Source organism: Podarcis filfolensis, assembly GCF_964270895.1.
Source record: "Podarcis filfolensis genome assembly, chromosome: 2".
NCBI lineage: Eukaryota > Metazoa > Chordata > Lepidosauria > Squamata > Lacertidae > Podarcis > Podarcis filfolensis.
The window spans coordinates 104,156,864-104,184,849 of NC_139605.1; the positions used below are offsets into that span (position 1 = coordinate 104,156,864).

At 42.8% G+C, this 27,986-nt stretch overlaps 2 protein-coding genes and 3 long non-coding RNA genes across 27 annotated transcripts in view; 3 read left to right on the forward strand and 2 right to left on the reverse strand.

The window, feature by feature from the left end:
- CD63 (CD63 molecule) overlaps nt 1–2,197 on the reverse strand; it is a 19,250-nt gene extending 17,053 nt beyond the window's left edge. Inside the window, 3 exon segments of the mRNA XM_083598972.1 lie at nt 524–604; nt 1,971–2,027; nt 2,030–2,197. Coding sequence (XP_083455098.1) covers nt 524–604; nt 1,971–2,027; nt 2,030–2,158 — 267 coding nt within the window. The 5' untranslated portion in view covers nt 2,159–2,197.
- LOC310755762 overlaps nt 1–27,986 on the forward strand; it is a 1,619,227-nt gene that overhangs the window by 449,718 nt on the left and 1,141,523 nt on the right. The gene's annotated exons all lie outside the window — the stretch shown is intronic.
- The window catches only part of LOC310755775, a 332,521-nt gene that overhangs the window by 113,402 nt on the left and 191,133 nt on the right, over nt 1–27,986 (forward strand). The window lies entirely within an intron of this gene.
- On the forward strand, nt 1,311–27,974 carry LOC310755774. The gene is made up of 2 exons (XR_014544533.1): nt 1,311–1,892; nt 26,135–27,974. It is a non-coding gene; the product is annotated as an uncharacterized lncRNA (long non-coding RNA).
- ZNF207 (zinc finger protein 207) overlaps nt 20,822–27,986 on the reverse strand; it is a 26,342-nt gene continuing 19,177 nt past the window's right edge. For 5 of the 23 annotated variants that reach the window (XR_014544431.1, XR_014544437.1, XR_014544445.1 and 2 more), the window contains 2 exons: nt 27,902–27,956; nt 20,822–23,563 (listed from right to left, as the gene is read on the reverse strand). The gene's annotated coding sequence lies outside the window, so the exon portion shown is untranslated. Of the gene's footprint in view, nt 27,957–27,986 lie in introns of all 23 variants that reach the window. The other 18 variants (XR_014544430.1, XR_014544435.1, XR_014544444.1 and 15 more) reach the window with 9 other exon arrangements.

Below are 27,986 nucleotides of genomic sequence, written 5' to 3' on the forward strand. Positions count from 1 at the left end.
AGCTGTTTCTTTAGAAAGATTATCAGCATCTCTAAAGCTAAACTCCCAGGGTCTTTGAGAGGAAGCCAGGGCAGCTACTGGTTTGAGAAGACCAAGCCATGTAATTCAGATATGCCTCAGATTATATCATTTACAGGAAAGCCAGATAAAAATGTAACACAGACCAAGGAAGCCAAGTCAGACTCTTCAAAACACACTACCTCTCAAGTCCAGCAGAACTTGGAAGGAAAGTTTGCTAGTGCTTACAGAAGCCAGAGACTTTTGGCAACAAGTAGCCCCTACAAGTATATAGTCAAGCCGTTAAAAAAAAAGTTAAAACAAAATGAACAGAATTTAAAATAGTCATGTGAAGGCTCTATAAGCCCGTTATCCAGCTTCTCTGCCAAATAGAAAATACATAAATTTTGTTGTACGAACACCGCCTCCCCCCCCCCAGTTTTGAGGAGTTCTTTTTCTTAAGTAGGCAAGAAGTAACTGCTACTCCTCGCAGTTTCAAGCACCAAGGCCCTCCAAATCAACTTACCCAGAAAATGAAGTTGAAGAAAAAAACCAGGAATTTAACACATTTCATACCACCGTCGACCCCCATTTTGCGTATCTGTCCCTGCAAAGTTTAAAAAAGAAAGTCAGAACCAACAGACTTAGGCAGCATAAACGACACAGAAGGTACATATCAGAGAGGAGGAGGTGGGGATTATAAACACAAGGGAAGTTGGGGGGGGGGAGACACAGAAAAGCAGGAAGCTTGGAGGAGTCAGCCTTGAACGGGGTGCGTGGGAGAAGAAAGCGGATACGATCCCAGTCATTGTAAACACAACTCCCTCCAGGGAGGCAAAGTCCTTCACAAGTGCATCAGCCTAGAAATAGACTGTTAAAAGGAAGCAGGACTGTGCCCGGCCTTCCTTCTTTCTCTACCCCAGTTCCCTCCACCCCATGGGTGTAGCCAGGATTTACGGGGGGGGGGGGGGAGAGGCAGGTAGCCAGGATTTTTTTTTGGGGGGGGGAGGCAGAACACCCACTTGTCATCAACCTTTGCCTAGCAGATTCGAAAGCTAAATTTACTTCCTTCTGACCCCACGTGCTTAGAAAAACCCGTCAAAAATCTTTCTACAATTTCCATAATAATAATAATAATTTTATTATTTATACCCCACCCATCGGGCTTGGTTTCCCCAGGGGCTCAGAGCGGCTCCCAACAGAGCATTAAAAACACGATAAAACACCAGACATTAAAAATTCCCCTTCTACTTTTAGTTAAGTATTTTAATTTTTTTTTACTTGATTGAGGTGGGGGCAGCTGCCCACCCCCCCGAGTCCGCCCCGTTCTTCTCCCCCTCAGCCAGCCACATGGCAACCTTAACAGCAGTACACACACAAGGCCAACTCTATACTCGTCGTTATGGCGCGGGGAAGGGGAAGAGGAAAGGGTCCCTTTCTTGAGGCGGTGTGCAGCAGCCCACCCTTTCCCCTTAGCCGCAAAAAAACTTCGCAGTTTCCGCAACAGCTTCTGGGTTCGTCGAAGGCTGACGGCGGGCAAACGCTCCTCTCTCCCAGCCTCACCCCAACCTTCCCTTCCTCCCCAGGCAAAGCCAGATTTCAAGAGCCTTCAAGGCGTGGCGACGGGAGGAAGGAAACTCCAGACCCGGAGGGGAGGGTTGCCATATTCCCAACAGTGACAGGAAAGTTTCTGAGCTTTTTTCGGTTTGGGGGCGAAGTTGTCGAGCTGCATTTTTTAAACAGTTCTGCCCAAAGTTGTCGAACTTTTGGAAAGATCCCCAGAAGGCCGTTTTTGAGTCACCCTGAGGCGCCACCTCAGGCCCCTCACAAGCCCGCGTTTATCCCTCTGCGTAAAAGCGCTTCCCGCCCGCAGAGCGAAGGCTCCACTCCCTCAGGTAAAAGAGAAACTTCTCGTCGTTTGCATTGGGGGGGGGTCGTCTTTTGGGGTGGTGGGGGGGTGTTGCTTCTCTTACCGTCCAACGACTTCCTCGTCCCCAAGGGCCGTCGAGCCAGCAAACAGCAGCGCGCGCGCTTCCCAACTTGGCAGCAGTGAGCGGAGCGCCGCGTCGGCGGGGCGTCTTATAGTGGCGGGACCCGCCTCTCGCGTCACTTCTCCAGAACTCGGCTCATTTCCCCCCCCCTCCTCCCAGCTGCTCGTCATGTGATGGAAACGGGGGAAAGTGTGAGCGGCGGAGGTGGGGGGGGGGACAGGGGAAGGGGCCGGGCTCAGTCACAAGCGGCTCTGTCGGAGTCAACAGGAAAGGAAGGACTCCGGGGGCCCCACAGGCAGCCAGCTGGGCGCGAGCGCGCACTTTCCCTTGCGCTTTTCACTTGTTGCTGCCACCCCCGCCCGCCTTAGCAACCCCCCGAAAAAGTCCCCTGCTTTTCTCTCGGTAGGGGTGGGGTGGGGTGGGGTGCCGTCGTTTCTCGGTACACTCTGGACTTGGTGGGATTTGCTTCCCCCGGAGGAGGTGGTGTGCGTTTTATTTGTGGATTGGTGAGGTGGATAGAGCCTTCCCAAAGTTGCCCAAGGCGGCAAACAAGTGACAAAACAACAGATTTAAATTTCTGTACTGAAAGGTCAAAAAGTACATAATTATATGCGCACTGAACATAGTGAGACGTAAAGAAAAGAAAAGGAGAAAGAGAAACGGAACCCTTGGAGAAAGGAAAAATAAAGGGGGAAGGGGGAAATCCCCCAAAATGTATACTTTACAAGGTTGTTACTGTATTTCACCAGACCTTAACCTATCACAGTATTTGTAAGAATGGATTCCAAATATACAGTGGTACCTCGGGTTACATACGTTTCAGGTTACATACGCTTCAGGTTACAGACTCCGCTAACCCAGAAATAGTGCTTCAGGTTAAGAACTTTGCTTCAGGATGAGAACAGAAATCGTGCTCCGGCGGCGAGGCGGCAGCAGGAGGCCCCATTAGCTACAGTGGTGCTTCAGGTTAAGAACAGTTTCAGGTTAAGTACGGACCTCCAGAACGAAGTAAGTACTTAACCTGAGGTACCACTGTAATTGAATTTGCCCATGGCAACTCTGCGCTTGTATGCAAGTTGTTCATATGTTGCAAGTTTGTATAAGACTTCAATCCAGTCGTAAAAAGGAGCCACGTTTTGACTTTTCCAGTTCATCAGGATCAGTCTTTTTGCTGTGGTAAGGGCACAGAGAGTCCACCTGTATTGTCCTTTTGTAAGGTTTCATGTGCTGGGTACATACAGTGGCGTAGCGTGGGTTGTCAGCACCCGGGGCAAGGCAAGTAATTTGCGCCCCCTAACCCGTGGATTTGCGCCCCCTAACCCGTGGATTTGCGCCCCCTAACCCATGGATTTGCCCTAACCCCAGATGTTGCGCCCGGTGCGGCCCGCCCCCCCTGCACCCCCCACGCTACGCCACTGGGTACATAATTCAAGAGGATATTTTGCTCTGTAAATGTAAGGTTGTTCCACACAGTTCTCTTGATAGTTTCAGTTACCTTCTGCCAAAAATCTTTCAGTAGAGAAGCATTATCCCTATTGCATCTCCAACAGTGATAAAACTATTAAAATAAACTAAAATTAAACCAGTCCCTGGCACAGACTGGGAACGATTCTCAGTTGGAAAGGCTTGTATATTATTATTATTATTATTATTATTATTATTATTATTATTATTATCAATCAATTCATTCTCTGTGCCATCCGTCATCCAGGATCACAGGGCACTTTACAATATAAAAACGTAAAAATGCATGCCCTAGTAAGAAACAAAAGCAACACCCCCCGCATACAGTTAAAAAGGACAAGATAATTTAATTAGCCAAAGGCCTGGAAAAAGAGAAACATTTACGCCTGGCACCTAAAGATACAGTGGTACCTCAGGTTAAGAACTTAATTCGTTCTGGAGGTCCGTTCTTAACCTGAAACTGTTCTTAACCTGAAGCACCACTTTAGCTAATGGGGTCTCCCACTGCCGCTGTGCAATTTCTGTTCTCATCCTGAAGCAAAGTTCTTAACCCAAGGTACTATTTCTGGGTTAGCGGAGTCTGTAATCTGAAGCGTCTGTAACCCGAGGTACCACTTTATGTAATGAATGCGTCAGGCAAGCCTCCCTGGGGAGAGAGCATGCCACAAATAAGAGAGCCGCCACAGAAAAGGCCCATTCTTGTGTTGCTGCCCACCGGACCTCTCACAGGAGGCACTCAAAGAAGGGCCTCAGGTGATAATTGCAGGGTCCAGGTCATTTCATATGGGGAGAGACAGTCCTTGAGCTATCGTGCAATGGCACACTTGGGGGCCTTAAATTTCAGCAGCACCGTGTGACGCCAAAATTTGGCACTCCAGCCTTTTGCTTTTCATTCTACCTCATAGTTGTGGTGTCCCTGAAGCTCTGCACCCAATGTGGCCAAAGGGTTGCACTCCCCTAAATCCACCTCCATACTGCAGTCCTGAGCCATTTAAGGCTTTATAAGTCAAAACCAGCACTATAGAGCTACCCCCACCCCGTTTAGATCAGAGCTTTCCCTTTTAAAATATTATTTTATTAATTTTCCAAAAACAACAAAAAATAAAAACAATACATATTCAAACATAAAGTTGACTTCCCCCTATTCCCTTCCCTGGTTCCATTGTTTATCATCATACCGCATGTCCATTTTAAATTATAAAATCATTAAAATGACTTATTGTCCAGTCATAATGTCTTTACAAGTATTTTTAAAATACTGCTAATGTACAGTGGTACCTTGGTCTGCAACCATTTTTGATTACAATCATACCTCGGGTTGAATGTGCTTCGGGATGAGCGTGTTCGAGTTGCGCTACGCGGCAACCCGGAAGTAACAGAGCACGTTACTTCCGGGTTTCGCCGCATGCGCAGACGCTCAAAATGACGGTCATGCGCAGAAGTGGCAAAAAGCGACACGCGCATGCGCAGACATGCCATCGCTGGTTATGTTTGCTTCTAGATGCGAACGGGGCTCTGGAACGGATCCTGTTCACATCTAGAGGTACCACTGTACAACCACGTCAAACCCAGAAGTGTGTGTCCCTTTTTTTGGATCACAACCCATTTTTTTTATAACACCCCCCCCCTTTTTTTAGGCCCCATTGGTGAAAGCGCGCCTTAGGTTACAACCTGTTTTGGTTTACAACTGGACCTCCGGAACGGATTATGGTTGTAAACCAAGGCACCACTGTATTAACCTTTGTACATTGCTTCTGCATATATGCAATCAGATCAGAGCTTTCCAAACTGGGTGTTGTGACACGTTAGGATGTTGGCTACAGGGTGTAGGTGTGTCGTGCGAATACTCTCCACGCTCCTTCCAGGGGTGGAAAGGGGTTAGTTTAACCTCCGGTTTGCTAGTAAAACCGAATTACTGTGTCGTGAAATGATGCATGTCTAAAAAGTGCGCCACCGACATGCAAAGTTTGGAAAGCTGTGCTTCAGATGGTAACGTGTATTACTCTGCTTATTTCAAAATGTGCTCTGCTTGTGGGATGGGGTGTCCCTGCTAACTGGGGCCCAAAAACCCTACCCTGATAGCACCAGACAGTTTCTTCATGCTGTTGGTATGGGTGGTGGTTACCCTTGCTTTTTGTCTGAGTACCCCCAGAGTGTGTCAGATTCCAGTCTTACCCATTTCACCGGAGTTCATATTGGGGAATTTAGGGCATCTGCATTCAGAACTCAGTGTTCCGTAAAGCACGGCCGTCATTTTGAAAACGGCAAGTTTATAACCCGCATGTTTGCAAAGCAACACCTGTGGGAAATGTCTGCTGAAGGTTCTGGGTGGTGCAGATGCAGTTTTAGCTGCTTTTACTTCTCCGTCTCAGCCGAGGACAAGTCTGATCTTTTTGTTGCTCATACCAAGGAATCAAGTATTCATTAGATTTAGCCTCAAATTTCCCTGTGCGTAAAACGATCCCCCCGCTTTCTGGCAGAAAACTTTGCTTCAGGTGTACGAAAAGCTATCAGATGTACGTTAGATGATCAGAAATCATTATAGGTAGGGTGACCTGCCCCAAAGTAAGGCAGAGCTAGTACTGTATTTTTTGCTCTATAAGACTCACTTTTTCCTTCCTTAAAAGTAAGGGGAAATGTGTGTGCGTCTTATGGAGCGAATGCAGGCTGCGCAGCTATCCCAGAAGCCAGAACAGCAAGAGGGATTGCTGCTTTCACTGCGCAGCGATCCCTCTTGCTGTTCTGGCTTCTGAGATTCAGAATATTTTTTTTCTTGTTTTCCTCCTCCAAAAACTAGGTGCGTCTTGTGGTCTGGTGCGTCTTATAGAGCGAAAAATACGGTATATATTCTCTCTACCTTTTGAAGACTATTTGGAAACACCGAGCTAGCTTATTTTCGTATCTTGAACATGCACCTGTTTACGCAAGTATTCCCCTGACCATCCTGAGCCAACTTTTTAAAGTGTTGGTTTTTATGGGGTTGCTTTATTGTAAAATTTAAATATGAATGTATTTAATGTTTTGGTGAGGTTGTTTTGCTGTGTATCGATTCTACAATTGCTTTTATGCTTGCAAACTGCTTAGAAACCATTCTGGAATGAGAGCAGTATATTAACAGCTGTTGTGTGGAAGATGGAATTTTGCTGCATGCATCTTTTCCTAAACCTGCTGGTTAAGCTGCACCTTCCTACCTGCAGGGCTGGCATCAGCGGTCAGTAATGCTAGGCACCCACTAGGGCCTAGAGTCGGCCCTTGGAATCCCTTGGCTTTGTTGTCACTGGCTGTCCACCTTTCCTCTCAAAAAAGGGAGGTGAGCTCCCATTGCTCGGTCCCAGCTCCTGCCAGCCTAGCAGTTCGAAAGCACGTCAAAGTGCAAGTAGATAAATAGGTACCGCTCCAGCGGGAAGGTAAACGGCGTTTCTGTGCGCTGCTCTGGTTCGCCAGAAGCGGCTTAGTCATGCTGGCCACATGACCCGGAAGCTGTCTGCGGACAAACGCCGGCTCCTCGGCCAGTAAAGCGAGATGAGCACCGCAACCCCAGAGTTGGCCACGACTGGACCTAATGGTCAGGGGTCCCTTTACCTTTACCCTTTACAGGGGCGTCTTACTCATAGAGGCTAGTGACGCGGGGCACCAGGGTGCCAAGCTCTGGAGGGCACCAGGGAAAAGGCAGAGGCTGGACATGGTGCCTCCCAGCATCAGCTCGCCGCCCTCGCCCGGCTCTGCCATGCCGCACCGAAGCAGCGCCGCGCCCGGAGCCTCCGTCTGCCATTGCCCCAGCGGCATGAAGTGGCCAGCTGAGCCAAAAGGCACTGCATCCAGCCTCTGCCTTTTCCCAGCTGGAGGAGCCGCCTTCCAGCCACTGCCCGCCTCCTCCAGTCCCGCCAGCAGCACTGTCACTCTTGTGGCCTATCCCCACAACACCTACTCACTATGGGCCTCAATAAAGCAAACAGTCTAATTGGTCAATGTCTAAAAGATACTGAGCATCAGAACAACCTGGCCACTATAAGGAAATCCTGCCCTTGGTATATCCAGTTTCCACCTCTCCATTTTGATTCTCTGGCTCCATATCTGCACAAACTTATTATCCCAAAATACAGACATGCTTTTACACTTGCAAGACTGGATGTTTTGCCATCTGCGGTACTTGAGGGTCGATTCCAAAAGATCCCGTCTGAGAAACGTCTTTGCCCCTGTGGCGATGGTAGCACCAAAACATCGGCACACGTCCTCCTGTCCTGTACTCTCTACAAAGACCTGAGGAATGAGATCATCACCCCACTCGTACTAACCATCCCAGGGCGCTCAACCACTGCCACAATGTCCTGTCTTCTATCAGATCAAAATGAGCAGATAACAGCAAAGGTTGCTAGGTTCATAGCAGGGGCAATCAGAATAAGGGCCACTGACTGACTGCTGATTCAGGACTTTAAATTGTGCTTTTATATCAAATTTCCTCTTCTGCATATACTGTAATGTTTTACTGTTGCTATGGCCATTGGCTAATGTGAATAAAGTTTTATCTCTCTCCCTAAAAAACTCTGGGAAGCAGGGGGGGGGGCGGCAGAAGAAGCTTTGCACCACAGCACTGGATATGCTTAAGGCGGCCCTGCCTGTTTATTGGTCAAGTAGGGCAGCTCCCATACAAAGTCGGGGAGAGTTGTAACCCAGCAATATCCAGAGGCTCAGTGGTTCCCCACCACTGATATGTAGGAAGAGAGCAATGCCATCAAGGATGGGGATGCTGTTTGGCGGAAATGACTGGCAGAATCCGAGACCTGGGAGAAGAGTTGGTGGAAGAAGACTGGAAGAAATTTAAAGACTATCTTCAGAAACACTGTAAAATTAATGAATGTTAAAAATGATGTTGGATTGAAAATAAGTGGCATTAGCAACAAAGTTAACAAGAGTATGCAAAATTGAACTGAAAATGGATGAAAATATAGAGTTATAATATGTTAAGATATAGAGTTAAGATAAACGAAAGAGGGTAAGGATTTGCTGATTTGATTATTTAAATGAGGATACAAAAAGGGGAGGTGTGAGGAGGCCAAGGAAATAAGATAATGAGTCAGGGTTATAAAAATGGATTTGTTTTTATTCTTCCTTTTCTTATTTTATGTATGTTTCTTTTATTGTATTTCTTTCTTTTTATATGATCTTTTAAATTTATGTTTTTGTGAAACTCCAATAAATATCTTTAAAAAAAAAAACAGAAGGGGATGCTGGACTATACATGGGACATTGTACACAGGAGGCCAACTAATAGCACGTGAGATTATTTGTCCGTCTAGACCAGCATTGCCTATTCTGACTGGCAATAGCTCCCCAGCATCTCAGGAAGAGTTATTCCCCATCATTTGCTTCTTGATCCTCATAACTGGAGGAGCCAGGGACCAAACCCCAGGTGCTGGCAACCCACGCTACGCCACTGAATGGAACAGCTTCCCCTATCTGAAGGGGAAGGGCCAATGTACCTGCATTAAACGCACTCTAGGCTGCCACCGCTACCATCCAAAACAGTTCGGTATTTCACAAGTGTGGGGGTGAGCTGCATTCTGGGATCTCATTCAGGAATTCCAATGTGGCATGCAGGGTGGAGGGGAATGATACAGACCTGAGATATGAAAGGTGGGTGGAATGTGAGCCACGAGGTAGCTTTTAGGATGCTTGCTAACCATACCAACAAAATACGTGGAATACTTTGATAGGGAATGGTAGTCATGCAAAACACACAATCCGTGGCTACCTGCAAGATGCCCTCTGAGTTATCTTTAAGGGTGGTGTTTTCTGGGCCCTTTACATACCTAGCTATGTAATAAAGGCATGATGAGTGTAGCTGGGAAAGTGAGACTGAGATTTAACTGGTAATATGGTCGGCAAAGAATACAAAAGCTGAAGCAAATAAAGAATGCAAAGAGGAAGTCAGCAACACTCAGTGCTTATCTGTGCCAATGTTATCGAACAGTATCTGGGTAAACCAGCCTGACCGGCGTGTAATTTTAACTGGCAGTGTTTCACTGTTGTTTAAGAAGCGGTTCACTAGATTTCATTAAACTACTGCAAAATGTTAACACTATTTTAGGGCGAGCAGATAGCCGAGGAACTTTGCCGAGTGGTTTTGCTATCAATCCGTCTGGCCCCTTAAATCCCTACTCAGTCAATGAGGTCCAGGGGCATAGCGTGGGTTGCCGGAGCGCAGGGCAGGACAAGTATTGGACTGGTGAGCAGTCAGTCCCTTCGCTGGCCAGTGTCTAATCAAGGGAGTGTCTCCTTGCAAACTGGCCCCAACCTAGGAGCAGAGATAAGGCAGAGAAACACAAAGCCAGGAGCACTGCTGTGTCGCCTCACCCTCCTGTCCCTGCAGGTGCTTTCCTCCCTCCTTTTTTGGCGGGTGGCAGCAGTGGCAGTGCCTTCTCCCTCCTGGCTGGCCCAGCAGCAGGGCGCATGCCAGCATCCATTCATCGGTCATGAGAAGGTGTTGCTCCTGCCACTGCTGCCAAAGCCCTACCTGGACACTGCCTGCCTCCCCATGACCCCGGTCTAGATGATGGAGCCTGTCGTGGGGGCGCCTCATTGTGCCCTCTCATAAATTTGGGCCCAGGGGCTTGACCTTCCTGCTCCCCTCCACGCTACACCACTGGTGAGGGCTTCAAGGGAGGTCAGACAGGGCCCTGCTCCCTATTGAACTCCCAGCACTGGGAGCACTCCGAGACCTGGGAGAAGAGTTGGTGGAAGAAGACTGGAAGAAATTTAAAGACTATCTTCAGAAACACTGTAAAATTAATGAATGTTAAAAATGATGTTGGATTGAAAATAAGTGGCATTAGCAACAAAGTTAATAAGAATATGCAAAAATGAATTGATAATGGATGAAAATATAGAGTTATAATATGTTAAGATACAGAGCTAAGATAAACGAAAGAGGGTAAGGATTTGCTGATTTGATTATTTAAATGGGAATACAAAAAGGGGAGGTGTGAGGCCAAGGAAATAAGCTAATGAGTTCAAAGTTACAAAAAACGGATTTGTTTTTAATTCTTTTTTAGTTATTTGTCTTTTGTATTTTGTATTTTTATTCTTCTTTTTTTCTTTTTCATGTATTTTTCTATGTTTTCTTTTTTGTATCTTTTTCTTTTTATATGACCTTTTTTATTATGTAAATTTATGTTTTTGCAAAACTTCAGTAAATATCTATTGAACTCCCAGCACTTACTGAAGGCTTTTGTTGTCGTCGTTCCAGCAGAATTTATGATTCTTTTTCACTGAATTCTTATTTCAAAGTTTTAACTCGTTTTCGTCTTGTATTGGGTCTCCCGTACACCGCTCAGAGAAAACTGTGATACAAATTGCTGAAATAAAAATTAGTAATGAAAAGAGGACAAACTACACATTTGGGTAAAATATACATATGCTAACGTATGTATATAATGTCAACTGGACTATTATATATAGGATGGCAAAATCTCTCAAAGCAGTAAAGAAGGAATAATAATCATGCAGATAAATAATCTAGTACTCAGTGTTACCTGTTCCCCCCATCAGGGACTCATGATAACTTACAGATAAAAATAAGAACATCTAGAAACATAGGGGGGAAATAATTAAAAACCAATTAAACACTGATAGAATTAAAACTTTCTATATATACATTTAGGGACGTGGGTGGCGCTGTGGGTAAAACTTCAGTGCCTAGGACTTGCTGATCGTAAGGTCGGCAGTTCGAATCCCCGCGGCGGGGTGAGCTCCCGTCGTTCGGTCCCAGCTCCTGCCCACCTAGCAGTTCGAAAGCACCCCTAAGTGCAAGTAGATAAATAGAGACCGCTTTATAGCGGGAAGGTAAACGGCGTTTCCGTGTGCGGCGCTGGTGCTGGCTCGCCAGATGCAGCTTCGTCACGCTGGCCACGTGACCCGGAAGTATCTTCGGACAGCGCCGGCTCCCGGCCTCTTGAGCGAGATGAGCGCGCAACCCTAGAGTCAGTCACGACTAGCCCTGTCGGGCAGGGGTACCTTTACCTTTACCTTTATATATACATTTATTAAAATACAGTACATTAAAGCCATACAAATAATTATCTCCCAGATTTTCAGTACAATCTCTTTATCATCAATGTACTTATTGATTAGAATAACTCATTGTCACGTTTGTCTGGCTTTTAGAAAGAAAGCGACTATCCTAAAAAAAACCTAAATTCAGCTATGATTTTTTTTTTTTAAAGCAACAGTTCACCACTCCCACTTCCCGGTGTGAAGAGATTTCCCTCTATGAAAAGCACACAGTCTCACATAGGAAACGGCCTTGTTCTGAGTCATTGACATCAGCAATGTCTACTGACCAGTAGTGGGGATTGCCAGCTAAGTTTGAGGAGGCCGGGTACCGAGTCTGCAACATTTTCCATGCAAATTATTTGCTCTTTCACTGAGATATTGCACACCCTTCACCCCATCCCATGCCATCCCCATACTCCATGACGCAACAGTGACTTCCTTCCTATTTTGTGGAAATCTTCTGCAGCAATCACTCCGAGTGCGATTTGCTTAGAAAAACGCACATCTGTAAACTGTCCTGAGTTTCCTTAGACTGGAGGCTTTAATTAAAAGATTCAGGAATACAGTGACAGAAAATAAAACTTGGGAACAAAAAGTGAAGGTAACTTGAAACTGATTATTTTTACACCAACTGGACTTTGCATAGGAGCCAACTCCTAGGGGCTAGCCAACTCCTAGGGTCTTTGGCCTCCACAATAAAATATTTGAGGGGGAAAGTTGATGGGCATTCCCATTCAAATGGTATGTGTACATTGCATCATGTGATTATGTGGGGCGGGGCTTATCTGGGCCCCCACAATATTTTATTCAAGTTGGCACCCCTGGCACCATGCATTGGATTATACTTTGCAAGGACTTTTTGCTGATTGCATGAAAACGAGTGAGTCAATTGCTACGATTTTGCTTATCAAAGTTATGGGGTGATTTGGGACTTAAAGGTAAAGGGACCCCTGACCATTAGGTCCAGTCGTAACCGACTCTGGGGTTACGGCGCTCATCTCACTTTATTCGCCGAGGGAGCCGGCGTACAGCTTCCGGGTCATGTGGCCAGCATGACTAAGCCGCTTCTGGCAAACCAGAGCAGCGCACAGAAACACCGTTTACCTTCCCGCCAGAGCGGTACCTATTTATCTACCTGCACTTTGACGTGCTTTCGAACTGCTAGGTTGGCAGGAGCAGGGACCGAGCAACGGGAGCTCACCCCGTCACAGGGATTTGAACCGCCGACCTTCTGATCAGCAAGTCCTAGGCTCTGTGGTTTAACCCACAGCGCCACCCCATCCTTGATTAGGGACTTAACAGCCCTTAATTTTCTGCCGTCTTTGGAATTCTACAGGCATTGAAGTGTGGGAGAGAGACAGAGAAAAGGATTTATTGGTTTGAAGTGGAGTTGGCTATGTTAAGCCACCCATGGGATTCAGCTGTTTGCTGGAAATCTGATGCAGGGCCAGGGTTTTGTAACCTTGCTTAGGAGTTTGTTTGCCTCTGCTTATGCTGTGTGTATTTATCAATAAAGCAAATATTACGGAGACACCCTATGCCTTCTGTGCTCTCGCATCAAAGGAAACTTGAGCCTGAAGCATTGCCTCTGGAATTACTTCCTGCTCAGGGAAGTGGGGTGCACTTAACAGTCTCTAGAGTGAGAACCCTCTGTTTGCAACAGAAATGCAGCTCTGAGAATGGAACTGGGATAGCTCCGTTGGTAGAGCATGAGGCTCTTAATCTCAGGGATGTGGGTTCAAGCCCCACATTGGGCAAAAGATTTCTGCATGGCAGGGGGTTGGACTAGATGATCCTCGTGGTACCTTTCCAACTCTTCAATGCTATGATTCTACATCATAAAAGCAGTGTAGCATAGTGGCCGACAGAACAATAACCCAAAGTCCTCGGTTCTAATCTCACCTCTGCCATTAATGCACTAATTGGCCATAGGGAAATATTTCCCTGTCTGGGTCAATTACTTACTTCTGAGTAGACATGCCTAAGCACTGCGCTGTAAGAACGCAACTCTTCCCACATAGCTGCTCTCACTTAGTATTGTTTATTAAATTTGCATGCCGCCCTGTCAGCATCGCCCTTGAGCCAGTGCCACCAACTGGACTCATCCACTTCAGCCCCGACTGGGCTAGGCGAGCTGGGTAGCACTTCCAGAGACCACCTTCTGCACAGGAACAGGTCAAAGTGCTGTGGACTCACAGCTTAGAGTTGTGAGCACCGGATTCACTCTAACAAGAAGACAGTCGTCGCACAGCAGAGTATAGCAGAGCATAAACGACTCGGAGAGCAGCTCTCTTTTATTCTATCTACAACTATAATACACAACTATGTACAGAGCTAAATGAGGTCTAAACGAAAATGCTGAACTGCACTGAGTGTCTGCAGCTGCTCTTAGCAGCAACCTTATCTATAAACACGATCTCTCTCTAACACTCAGTCTCTCTCTCTCTCTGATGTGAGGCTGGAGCAGAATAAGTAGAGAGCAGAAACCTCCCCCTCCTCTCTGGAGAATCAGCAGAGAACATCAGCAGATTCTTGGATATGGGAGGGGTGAAATCTCCTCACGCCCTTCATCTGCAGATCTCAGGGTGATTTACAACACAAAGCTACAATATAAAAAACACAAAACTGCTTAATAGGCAAACAGCAAATGCAAATAGTGTTGTGGCACTGTGTACTATGCCTTTGAGTATCCCTTGCTATAGGAACTCCAGAGGACTGCCGTTTTAATGTTGTTTTCTCAATATGGGTGCTTACCCATGAAGTATTTCGAAATATTTTAATCTATAATGGAGATCACATGCGGTTGTGGGTTTCAACATTTTCTTTCCATCAGTAGACCCAGCAGCTTAGAACTGAAATATTGAAAGAAGACATTATTTATTGCAAGTCTCCTGTGGTTGCTGCATATCTGACATCTTTGAAACTGGCAGGAACGATTAGAGATTTCCAAAAGACGCCAAGCACATTAAGAAGGCCTTGTTCATTATAAGTAGCTTTAAAGCGCATTTGAAGCATATTTTGCCTTCCAAGCGTTCTGGTTGCTCAAGTTTACCTCTCACGGAGCTACGGTTTTCCAGCAACCCTTAACAAACTGCAGTACCCAGAATTACTTGAGGGAAATAATGTGCTTCTAATGTGTTTTAAATGTACTGTGTAGGCAGGGTGAATCTTTGTTCTCACTTAGCTTTGCTATTTTTAGATACAGCAGCTAACTCTGGCAACACCTCCTTGCTCTGTTTACAGCCTTGGGATGTGGCAACTAACCCTGAAACCCTTTGCAAGGTCTATTTCTTCTACCTCTAGAAGGATGAAAGCGATTAGCATGAAAGCCCTTTGAAAAGATATCTTGCACCAGTGAGCTATTGCGATGCTGACAGACTCGGCCTTTTCTCATGTGAGATCAGTACTATTCAGAGGCAGGTGGCAGGAGGGTCATTTGGCCTGGGCTCTGAATCTCAAAAAGGGCTTTACGTTTAGATTTTTTCTTCTTCATTTTTTGGCATTTGATGAGTTTTGCGGTGCTTTTCTGCTGGTTGTAACAAATTGTGACGCTCTCTCAGCTTAGAGCTGCAAATCTAAACAAGTAAAAGATGCAATTTGGTAAAAGGTAGGGGCGAAGAGGACCAGGACAGGTGGAGGCTGTGTAGTTTTTCCCCCTGCAAAGAAGCATCCATGACCACAGGGACATATGTTAAGGCAGCTGTCAAGACAATAAACAACTATTTTATTTTTAAAGACAACTGTTTAGGGAAGTTTTTAATGTCTGAGGCTGTATTGTTTTTAATATTTGATTGGAAGTCGCCCAGAGTGGCTGAGGAAACCCAGCCAGATGGGCGGGGTATAAATAAATTATTATTATTATTACTACTACTACATAAAACTAGTGGTTATGCAGGCATGTTTCAAACAATGATCCTCAGGGTTAGGAGATACATGCACACACGATTGGAATGTTGAATACCAATTATACAATTGGCATTCTATAATCATCTTCTTGAATACTCAAAAGAAGAAATGTACTCTTGTACAACCTCTCATTCCGTCATAAGTGCTCAGCTGACATGCTGTCCGGAGGAACTGTGTCTGTAATGGGTCATTTGTTTAGAAATCACAAAGTCCTGCTGGGATTCCCCTTTTCCTCTCTCTATGAGCCTATTTGACTTCCCAGACCACAGCAGCATGACCTCACATTTTCCAAACAAATGTCAGCTGAGAGGAGTGATGAATTAACTAAGGCGCAAACCCTGGGTGCGTGGGTTGGAGACTTCACAAGGAAATCACTACTGCCGTTTTCATTTCTACGGAAGCTTCGACACAGGATCAACTGCTATCTCAAAACACACAAGCAGCAGTAGACTGCCTATATATTGGGAGTGATTAAGCTATACCTCCACCTAGTGGGTGATTCTGTCATTTAAGAACATTAAGATAGTTGGGTGCAGTGCTTTTTTCCAGAAAAAGAGGTGCAGGAGCCAAAGTTGTTGAGTTTTTTTCAGGGGCACAACAACACTTTTTGGGGGAGAGAATATATAGCCTGGAAGGTAGCACTAGGGACTCCAACTGTGGACCCTACAGATCTTATTGTAATGGGGGGGGGATTCAGCTTTTGACTGTTGTTGCTTCAGCAAATTCTGCATCAGGGAGAAACACATTCAACCACTGTTACTCATACTCAGTGAAATGGTTATATCTGATCCATGTTTAGCCATAGTGGTTTCCTCCTTGGTTGCTTTGCGGATTGGTTCATTGCTATTCCACCACCACAACTGAGCATGTGCGCTGTGGTACTTTCCTCGCTCCCCTGCAAATGAATGCATAATAGTAATAAATGGCTTCTTATAAAAGGATCAAGATCATCATGGCATGGCTGCTCTTTAGCACGTTCAGCATGAAACAAAACAGAAACATTTCACTTCTAAATTCTTATAGAATGCTTTATGGTTTAAATCTCCATGACCGCAGATGGACAGATCCTGCCACTCTTCTGTTGCTAACCAACAGACATACATACGGTTTCTGCTGAAAATGATTTATTCTCCCAGGTTTTAATAAATCTTTTTATGCTTGCCATCTCTCTGCTTTTACAGCTGCTTTGTTGTTTTGCATTTTTCAAAATGTGCTTTTGTTTGAAGTTCATGTTAATGGTTGAATTTTAAATATTATTGTTCTCCAATTTAGACGCTTTTGCTGAAAGGCAGGAAAAAGATCTTATCAGTTGATAATTTACTGGTGCCCACTACCAAGTTTGCATGTTGAGAACTCATGCAGCTTTTTACACATTACAGTCTGACTGCGATATAAAACCCCCTGCTAGAGGACTTCCTAGAGACATCTGTTTGATTGCTGTCCGACCTTAGGTCTAATGCAGAAGAGCTCCTTAGGTTCTTAAAATCAGTTACTATTGACAGGAGTGTTTCAACATCTCAGACATTATATATTTAGAACGCACACACACCCCGCTCTTGTCGTCTACCAGGTAGAATTTGCCTATTTGCTGTGCAATTCAGGTAGCCTTACCACTGCCATGGAGTTCAAAACACCATATGGCTTGCCATGCTGCAATGAAGCTTTAATCTACACTGATTCACCTTCTTAACTACTTCTTAACTACTACCACTTAATATCTATGATCTATGATGTATCATTACCAATGCCATATCCCACTAGAAACAGTATTATAGACATGGTAAAAAACCAGCTAGCCACACTTTTATAATTAAAAGTATCAATATATTCTTTATTATAAACTATGAAATGAATACTAAAGTTGTTACTGTTTCAAGACTTATGGTACATCTGCTGTAATAAGGTTAGAGCGTCTTTAAATGACCAGCTGACCAACAAAACTTGGTTTCTAACCTGTTTTAACTTACATTCCATTTACCCTTAGTCCCTCTTCCCCAGTCAATCTCACCACCAGGAACTGCAGACTTCAGCTGGCTTCATTTGAGAAAGGCTTCCAAGGCAATTCTCCGGGCAGCTCCAGAAGCTCCTTTCTGAATTTTCCTCTCCAGCTTAAGCCAGTGATTCAGCTCTTTGGGGGCATAATATATATCCAGCCTGAATAGCCTCCTGCCTGTCTCTCACCTGCTTCCAGACATCCGGCTTCTCCATCAGATTTTTCTTCTTAACAAGCCTTCCTCCTCTGGTCAGCAGTCTCTGCTGTTACTCAACAGTAGTAGAATAGACTTATGTCTCAACCACCTTGCCTTCAGCCAATTGGATTAGCATGATGTAGACTTCCCACTTTTCCCGTCCAGTGAGTAACCCAGAGTTTCTGCCCAATAAGCCAATCGTAAGGTTAATTTTACAATTCTCTCTCACAGTATATAAAACTACTGCTTTCCCAAGACCAACTTTAGGTACTTACATAACTGGATAATCAAATGGGATGAACACTTTTAAAATTTAAACCTTGCATGCCCCCCCACATTGCACCTATAAAACAAGCCTCATCTTGTAAACATATTTTAAAAGGTGATTTCTTCATAGAGACCTGCACCGCAGTAGTAACATATACAACAAGCACATTAGTTTAGAATAGATCATGGAGCAATGACAGTACTTTAGGTCATGTGGTTATTTCTTTTGGGAGTGCTGCATTTCTGTCTGGAACTAGAACTGCAACGAACCACATTATCCAGACGGCTCCCATGGTGTCTGCCTAGATTAATGCAACATGGGAAATCTTACAAATATTCTTCTTCTTCATTTGCAGGAAGTTACACTGTAACAATAGGAAAAATGGGTATTTTCTATTTTAGACCACTAGGTGAGAGGAGGAGGAAAGGGCAGCTCAGTAATGAAACACTAGGTTGGAGTTATTTATAAACTTCCTCCTTTCCTGGAAACTACCTAAATCACATATTGTTGTTTGTTTGTTTAACCAATTTTCCATTTGTCAAAGTAGACGGAGTAAATTACAAAACAGCTTACTTTTATGTATACAGAATAAAACATAAAATCAGTATTTCTATAAACTGGATCCTGAGAGGACATGGAAGTGGTTATAATATAATACTTTATTATTTATACCCTGACCATCTGGCTGAGTTTCCCCAGCCACTCTGGGCGGCTCCCAATCGAGTGTTAAAAACAATACAGCATTAAATATTAAAAACTTCCCTAAACAGGGCTGCCTTCAGATGTCTTTTAAAAATAGGATAACTGCTTATTTCCTTGACATCTGATGGGAGGGCGTTCCACAGGGCAGGCGCCACTACCGAGAAGGCCCTCTGTCTGGTTGCAGTGTTTTTCAAAGTAAGCAGACAGATTGGGTCAGGTAAGGAATGTTTTATTACTTCCGATTATAGCTTAGCTTTGTTCATGCACATATTGCCAATTCCTTTTAATTGCAAGACACACTTTTACTCTCAAAAGGGGGTAAGCTATAAACACCAAACTCTGCTATAAACTGTTGACTCCTCTCTTCCATGAGCTTCAACATTTTTGTAGTCAATCAAATCATGCCAGACAGCATCAGAGTTGTCATGTTTCTCTTGTCCTCTTGCCACTCTCAGCTTTTGAGGATCATTTTTCTAACAACACTGCCCGTCACACTATGGTATTACCTGTGGCATGTGTTCAATATTTGTGACCATTTCCATGTTCTGGCTGTTGCCATTCTATAGGCAGTTAGGTAAATATGCTATGCCCACTTCACATTCGGGGAAAGGACTGGTCTATGAAATGAAGAGCACAAGTAGAAACAAAGCCCTTCCACTCCCTTTGCAATGCCCCAATATACCCAAGCTGGCTACATTCTTCAGTCAACTAAAAGCTTAGAGTTTTCATATTATTATTCAAATGCAGGGTACCTCTGTGAAACAGCAGGGAAGGGGGCCTTTTCTGTAGTGGTGCCAAAGCAGTGGGATGCCCTGTCAACGTTCACTTGGCCCAATCACTGCTCAGTTTGGCAAGCAATCAATATTTTATTTTCCAACACACATTTCCAAACACCGTTTTGTGATTTGGCAGCCACTATGTATGACAGTGAGGCCAACTCTTAGCATAGTCAAACTGCACAGTCAAGCCCGCCCTCCCCACAGGCCTAGGGAGGCCAGAGCAACTTCCAACTTTTGAGGTCCCTAGCCAGTGGCAGCTATGCAGATTTAGTCAGTTGCATTTAACAAGAATGTGCGACACCATCTTATTTGTTCCAGACCAGGTATTATTAACTACTAGCGTTACACAACCCATTCACTCCTTCCACCTGGTAGCAAGAGCTCTTGCTGCACTCAAGTTAAAAGAGGTGCCAAGGGAACACGAATAAATGCCTTCAAACATAAAACTCTGGAGGGAAACTGCAATTTTGGTATTACTTCTAGCTATAATATTATAAAAATATGTGATTGAATCCTAACATATTGAGAAGACATTGCATATGGAAAGAAAACACCTCTCAGATATTGATTTCCAGTTTCAACTGTGACACAATACACCAGCCGCTTTTTATGTAGGCTTTGTACAAAGGAGACATTGTTCACATTAAATTCCAGGAACTGCTATTGTTGGGTTTATGGGATGATATCTGGAAGCCAAGCTCCTTATTTCTCTCTTAAAGAGTGTTTTCACAATTGGTGCCAGCGCCTCTGTAATTGTGCTCTCCCCCCACAACTGCATTGCGTGAGAACACGCATTTCCGCCTTTATAACCATGTGCAATTGTGCAGATAAAAGCAACATTACAGTTCTTCTCAGCCAATGTCTTCTTGCCTTTTCCCACTCAATACAGTTCAATTCAGTGCAAGTTTATTTGGAAGCCAGTTCCACTGAGTTAAATGGCATTTCCGTCCCATTAATTGTGCATGGGATTGCCTCATAAGTGGCTTTATACAATTTTCACATGTGCAATCCAGTTGCCCTAGGGCTGCAAAGCAGAAGAGAAACATGTCCCGGCCTCTTCCACTAGTCAAGAGGACTAAGACTGCTGGTATCTGCCATACATCTGGATTTTCCTGGACATTACCAGAATTTCAAAGGCGGAATTGATGTCTGGAGGGAATTTCCGAAAGGGGTTTTGGGGGTTTCCTGGTTTTTACTTTTTGAAAATATGGCAACCCTAGCATACACACATGTGTGCGTGTTAGGGATTTAGCATCACTGCCTTTTGCTTGTAAAGCCAACTTGGGAATCATCTGATTGAAAGGAGGGTGTAATATTTCAATAAATAAAATGTAAGTGCAATTCTACAACTACATAACTTTTCAAACGAAGACACACACACACACACACACACACCCGCGCAATGAAATACAATTCCATGTGGGGCAATTTTGTGCAAATATTTCAGGACCAAAGAACAGACAGGCACAGTAATTAACTCTGGTTCAAAGTTTAATGAATGAAAGATACACAGTTTTACTTAAGTGTACATCCGATAATGCTATTTGTATAATTTTAATCAAAAGCATATAAGCGAGTTGTCTGTCCCCATCTTTATGCCATTCATCAGGGAAATGCTACATGGATGAAATACAGATTATTTTTTATCACCAACAAAAAACATTGAAGAGGCTAGATACTTACCAAGTTGCCAGATCAGAAATATGTTCCCTCACTTTCTGGTTCTCCTGGTGTCTGCAGGACTATACAAGTTGTTTTCATATGATCAGAGTAAGATCACAGGATCTGTTACAGTATTTGGGACTGAAAACATACTCCACTTAGGTCACTCCAGCTGCACAGCAATAAGCAGGACAAAAGCCAGCTGCTTCATACTATGTAGAGCTGTTTACAAATATAAATGCAATCCAATATATCAACAGGCCCAAGTGTTTAGTGTGTCCCTCCAGAAAATTCAAGCTTGCTGTGCATGATCAAAGCCATTTAGATTTGGTTAACCAGTTTATACCAAGTAGCAATGATCTAGTCAGCATTAAGGCATTGCTTGAAATAGAAGCTACATCCACAAGTCAGAGGAGAAATAAATACGATCCTGGTGATACTCCTTGTGCTAGGGTTCTAAACTGCATTTGCCACTCCTTGTGTAGTGTTGTGCTTGTGTGAGGCAGCATATCCTACCACACACCTTAAGAATTAGGTGTTTCCCTGGCATAGCTGAGCCCTGTACAAATCACTTGGGGATAATCATATGATTAGGTGTCTATGTAGTTTGGGATTTCAGTGACAACTGCATTACCAGGTTATCTTACTAATCAACAAACTAGTTTTAAGTATTAACTTTCCCTAGTATAAAGGAAAGTAAAGGGCACAGAAGGAAAGTTAAGACACAGAAACTATCAAAATTTTAATTATGTTTACAAGATACCCTTATTTTCAATTCAAGCAGAGTAAGTAAGACAGGATGTGTTCTAAAAAAAGAGTCTCCTAAATTAATGGCAGGTTCTTAATGTTCATAGTTTCTCTTGCAGGTGAATTAATTTTTGGCAACTCAAAATTTTTAACATGATGCCTAGGTCAACTCAATTCTTGTGGCTGAACTACTGAATGCCAACAGTAGTGGTTGGGTTTCAGTTTTGTTTCTTCTGCCCACTTGCCCACTGCCCCAAAATAACCTGAACTGTACAGAGCTGGCAGATTTAAGATTGTCATCCTTATAAAATACTATATATTGACCACTAGAGAAATGGGACTGTGAAATACTAGAAAAACAAGGGACCAAGACATTCTAAACAACACTCTTGATTCATATATTGAATGATTACAGCGACTACTTGTTCTTCTGGGTTCTTCAAATGCAGCTAGATTTAAATTTCCACATCTGTTGTAGTTTTAAGAAGCATTTTCATTATCCACAAGTTGGTAGGCATGATACATAGCTTTGTTTTCTCATGCTGATCACAAAATATTATTTTTAGTTGTAGCCTACTCCCCAATCCAAAGGCTTTTTATGCCGTAACACACCCAATACCACAGAATGAACCAATTAACTGGATTTTTTTCGATCAAACTAAAATGTAGGAGACCAGTAACCCTGTGCTAGCTTAACTCTAAGCCAACAAGCCCAGCTCAAAACAAGGAGGTCTTAAGAAGCATTCTAAAGCTGCGCCAAGGAGATTTTGGCAATTCTAAAGAGAAGTTTCAGGATTGCTGAACATGAATATAAGGTGGCATTAAGAGAAAGACTGCAATGGCACAGAGGCAGCAGCAGTCTCATATTGATGAAGCAATCAATAAAGCAATAGATTTACCTAGAGTTGGTGGGAGAAGCTGATATTTCTGTGTCAGGGCTGTGACCACTTCTCAACTTTATTTACTTAAAATGCTCGAATGACTGCCAACAGCTTTAGTTTGCCACTTTGAGAGCAGGTTTTTAAAAGCATGTTACCAAATTAAGTTGGCTAGTAAACATGGCAGCAGAAAATTAAAGATACAGAAACATGCAGTTCTAATTAAGATGCAACTACATTTTTGCACAAACCACCAGTTTAAGCAAAACAGCAGCACTACAGAAATGCATAGTCGACTTTAAGAAATAACCAAAGAACACTGAATATTCAGAAGCCACTTAAGTGAGAAGGGACTGCCTAAGAAAATTATCTAGGCTTCAAAGTGTTGAGATTCAAGGGTTTCAGAGGACACAGCATTTCGTATCAATAATGCCCATCACAAAAGATGTGCTCATCAGTTAACAAAGTTGTGCTGATGGGTGTTTGTAAGGACTGCTAAGAAGAAAGAATCAGAATATTTAATTACTCTTGTTTTGTTAATAGCATAAACACCCATTCACCCCAGATGTGATTGAGGTTATTTTCCAATCAACCTTAGTCAAATGATTTCCCACTTAGAAAAAAAGTGCATTACTGGATCCCTGACTGGAATGCCACCACATGATACACTAAACCCAAATTGGTTATTTATTGTCATTCCCCTTCCCTTTCTTAATCGGAGCCTGTGAATATTTATCCCTTTTAGGTGTAGTAAGATGCAACCCTCTCCAGATAACTTATGGCTCCATCCTCACATACTAAGATGGCATTTGTAGTACAGGATTTCAAACAAACATCAGGTACTTACAGATTAAACTAACCTGTACTGGCAGTGCTGTGGGATTTTTTTCTTCTCTACCAGTAAGTAGCAAATGCTGAAATTCTGCTGCTAGTCAACAAAAACACAAATTATATTAAACCAAAAAGCTTAACTCATAATTTAGTTTTAAATTTCGAAACACAAACCAAAATTCTTGCACTTTTTTATAGCAACTGTTAACTCCTAAGTAGTCCGTCAAACTGAACTCTGAAATATACTTGTTGAACCAATTCAAATGTTAAAGGGTTACAGTGCAAGTTGCCAAAAAAAAAAAATGTAGCGTTCTTTCAAGGGTATCAGTGAAAATGAACTGGAAAGCCCTGTTACTTGTATTACTACTAACAGTCCGAGAAAGCTGACTGAATTCCTAAAGGATTATAAAATATTTTATGTTAGCTGAGTTGACTATTCTTAAAATTAAGCACAAGGGTAAAATTTATACTGAACTTTGACTCCTAACTTTTAGCAACTGTTGTGTGAAGTAGAGGTGTGACATTTTGAAAACAGTGCTTGCCAGGCACACATCAGTGATTCAAAACTGCTATTTTAGTGAAGACATTTTTGTGTCTTCACATTTATTTTTAATTAAGGGAACAACTTATTTAGTCTTGCCAGACACTGGCAAGAATGCTCCACTGCAAATACGTTATCTGAACAAGGTATGGAAATAATGCAGTGAGACATTCCAATCTATTAGGTTGGCAGCGCAGACTCAGTAGGCCAAAAAGAATGGAAGTGAGATTCTATGTTGAGTGTCGTCGTCCCGTCCCGTCCCCCGTTCCCCATTTCAGCATGGCTCTCTTAAGTATGCTTCCCAAGACAACAAATGGTTAAGTTGACCAAAACAGACTACGAAAGTTCAGAATAGGAAATGCCCAAAATGTATGATCTCTCAAAAACCTAAAAGCAGCTTGAAACCTAAAAAAAAAGCACTTGCAATGTAGTGCAATACTATTTCTCTCTGTTCTAGCAAGTTACTTCACATTTAATTGCTGGCACTGACAATGTAACCATGTGTAAAGTCAGAAAGGCCGAGGGTCACCTAGTCCAACCCATGCAATACAGGAATCATTTGCCTAACATGGGGCTCCAAGCCACACCCCTGCAGTTAGGAGTCTCATGCTCTACTGACTGAGCTATTGCGTTACCCAACAAGATTCCTTGACATTATTCTGTGATCAAATATTTTATAAATTTACGAGTCACAGTGGTCAACAAGCAATATGGACTGAATTATATATTAAATGTTTTATTATACAAAAGATGTGAAGTGATTGTGTGGTTTCATTTAACAATAAACATCCATCAAAAGATTCAGATGCATATAATTTTAAAGCAAGTAGTGTTGCCTCAGTTAAAACTGAAACAAAACTAATAACAGCAAGAGTGGCCAGAATTAATGCCACCTTACAGTTGCCAGAACTGTAAGTATAATTAACTCAAGTGTATGCCTATGACACAAAATGATCTTTAGTTTGGATTTAACTACTTGTATCTACTTGAATACACTTTAGGCAAGTCGGAGTACTTCAAATTAAGACATGACTCTGCATGACATATGGATGTACACAAACTTATCTAAAGTATTTCCACTCTGCTGGGGCCTCAGAGAACTCTCAAATTGCTGCTTATCGACTTCTTTACTGAAAAATCAATTTGACAATTTTTCACAAGAGCTCTTAAAGGGAAACTGGGGGTGGGGACCAAATACTATGTAAGCAATGACGGCAGTTTTCCTTTGAATTGGTAATGTACAAAATCCCAAAACTTCTTTTTCAATGCGAGAGTCTGGGTAGCATTTTGAAGTACTGTGATGGCAGAAAAAATTTAAAATCTGGGCGAAGTGCAATTCAGAATTGCAATTTAAATCTTAATTTTAAATTTATTTTTTTAAAGTTCAACTTGGTCGTGCGTCTCACTTCAAGAGATCAGAATGAATGAAGCACAATGCCCCAAGAACCACCTGAGACGACTAGTGAAGTCCTGAAAACACCGTATTTTTCGCTCTATAAGACGCACCAGACCACAAGACGCATCTAGTTTTTGGAGGAGGAAAACAAGAAAAAAAATATTCTGAATCTCAGAAGCCAGAACACCAAGAGGGATCGCTGCGCAGTGAAAGCAGCAATCCCTCTTACTGTTCTGGCTTCTGGGATAGCTGCGCAGCCTGCATTCGCTCCATAAGACGCACACACATTTCCCCTTACTTTTTAGGAGGGAAAAAGTGAGTCTTATAGAGCAAAAAATAGGGTAGGTGTGCTCCAGGTAGAGGAATTTCTAAACTAAAGCCAAAATTTAGAAAGTTGTAGTCAAGGAAAGCAATGAAACCTGTTTGGATCTCCTTTGCAGTACATTCATACCGACTTTTAGGTTGCTCTGTAATTATAAAGAAATAGGCACATACATTTGTACAAAATCCTAGTATCTCTCAGTTCTTCATAAACCATAAAGTTACATTAGGTATATGCTAGAAAATGTGATTGTAGGACAGCTGGAGAAATGTAAAAAAAAAAAAAAAAAGGCTCAGACTGGATGAAGGGGATATTCAAAGCTAAACATGTTCTCTCTTATCAAGTGATTCCTGTCTAAAATCATGCAACTGGATCAAGGCACTCATTTATTTAATCTATTTTATTACAGGGTGACAGTAAAGGCATTCTAACACCCAAGCTATTTGCTCGTGGATACTCAAAAAGATAACAGAAGCCATGAATACAACCCTTCTATTTCAAGACCCTCTAAACAAAGCATGTTTCAATAAATTGGCTATTGACCAAGGGGGGGTGGGAAAACATTGAAAAAAGCAGATCTCAAGAGCAGAGGACATTGTAGAAGAAACGCTGATTGCTATTTTCCATCTTCAGTGCGGAGTCCATCTTCACCATTAATTGTCAAGAGTCACGTCACACACAATGACAATACACTGAATTGAGGATTTGAATGCAGTTTACGTTCAGATGTGAGGTAGTCATAGTGAACTTGACTCTGGATTACAATTTCTCGAGAAAATGAGAAGCTTGCAGAGGGTTCTGCATGCATGCGAGAGAAGTGACAGGCAGCTGATTGTATTGCTTAGGTATTACGACAGAGGTAATTCTAAGTTAGCGTTTTAAAACTGCAACCACGAAAACATGAGTTACAGCCAGAGCTAGTAGATGCCACAGAAAAGAAATTGACACTTGAATTTGGAAAAGCACTTTGAGGATTGGGTGAGAGGACTGTGTAAGGCAGGGATGGAGAACTTTTAGCCCTCCAAATGACGCTGGATAGAAACTCATGCAAGCCTTGATCACTGACAATAGTGTCTGGGAGCCCAACAACTTATGGAGGGCCATCCCTTGAATTAAGGGAAAACAGCCTCTCACACCAAATTCCCAAACTCTTAAAAAACTAAGTAAGTGTTTAAGAAGCAATTTGAGGCTCTGCAAGTGCAAACTGAAGGGACCACCCAGAAAATCTAGGTGCCTTGTGAAAGCTTCAAACTCTCTCAAACGAAAACTAGAGTTGTTGCAAGAGCTGCGGATAGAAGTAGATTCTCAAGTATTCTTGGAAATCTTTTATCAGCAGCTTTCCTCATAATTTTAAATCTTTCTTTTAAAGTAATGCATGTGTTTTCACATGAGTCTAGCAATACATTTTCTAAGGAAGGATTCAAATGGCACCAAAACCCCTGAACGTTTGTTTTATGTTCTGTGCATAATATATGGAAAATTGCTTACACTAGGAATACCTAAATGTCTATGCTCATTATGTTCCAGTGCACATAAATATGGCAAGTTGTTTACCTTTAAAATCAGGCTGTTGAAAGAATGTTTCCTACTAAACATTTATCTCACTTGTTCATCTTATGAAACTCACAACTGCATTTTTCTCCACTCTGTGGGCTCTACATTAATATTAACTTATGACAGATAACATATTTAATGATAAGGTAATTGTTTCAGGCACATTTCTGTTAGGTTGATGTCACTGACCCCCAACTGCAGAGGTGTGTATCAGTGGAGAAAAACTGATTTCATCACAGGCATTTTCTTAACAATACTAAACACAGCCAACAAAACTCCTGGACTTTTAAAATTCACAGCACCATTTCAAAGGCAGTCATCTTGCTGTTAAAATATGGCATCGCTACACCAAGTTTCAGAGGGTAAGGTGATGGAGGGATTAACAATTGAACAGGATATGTTTTGACTCATTTTAAGATTTCTGACTGCTAACAACAATAAATTTAAGCACTAAAGTCAGAGTATCAATATTAATATAGAGCCCATCAAAAGATTATAAAAATCCTAAATTAAATTAAAGATAGGAGCCTTCACCAAACTTGCTGCAAGTTTGGGGACATGAATATCCAACAGCTATAAAGCTGTGAAAGCCCCTAGAATGAATAAAATAAATCCCACTTGCCTCAGACTGAACAGGGCAACACTGAGACTCTGCCTCAGCCTGTCCTATGGCAGGGCTATAGGAAGAAGAAAAATTTAAATTTTAG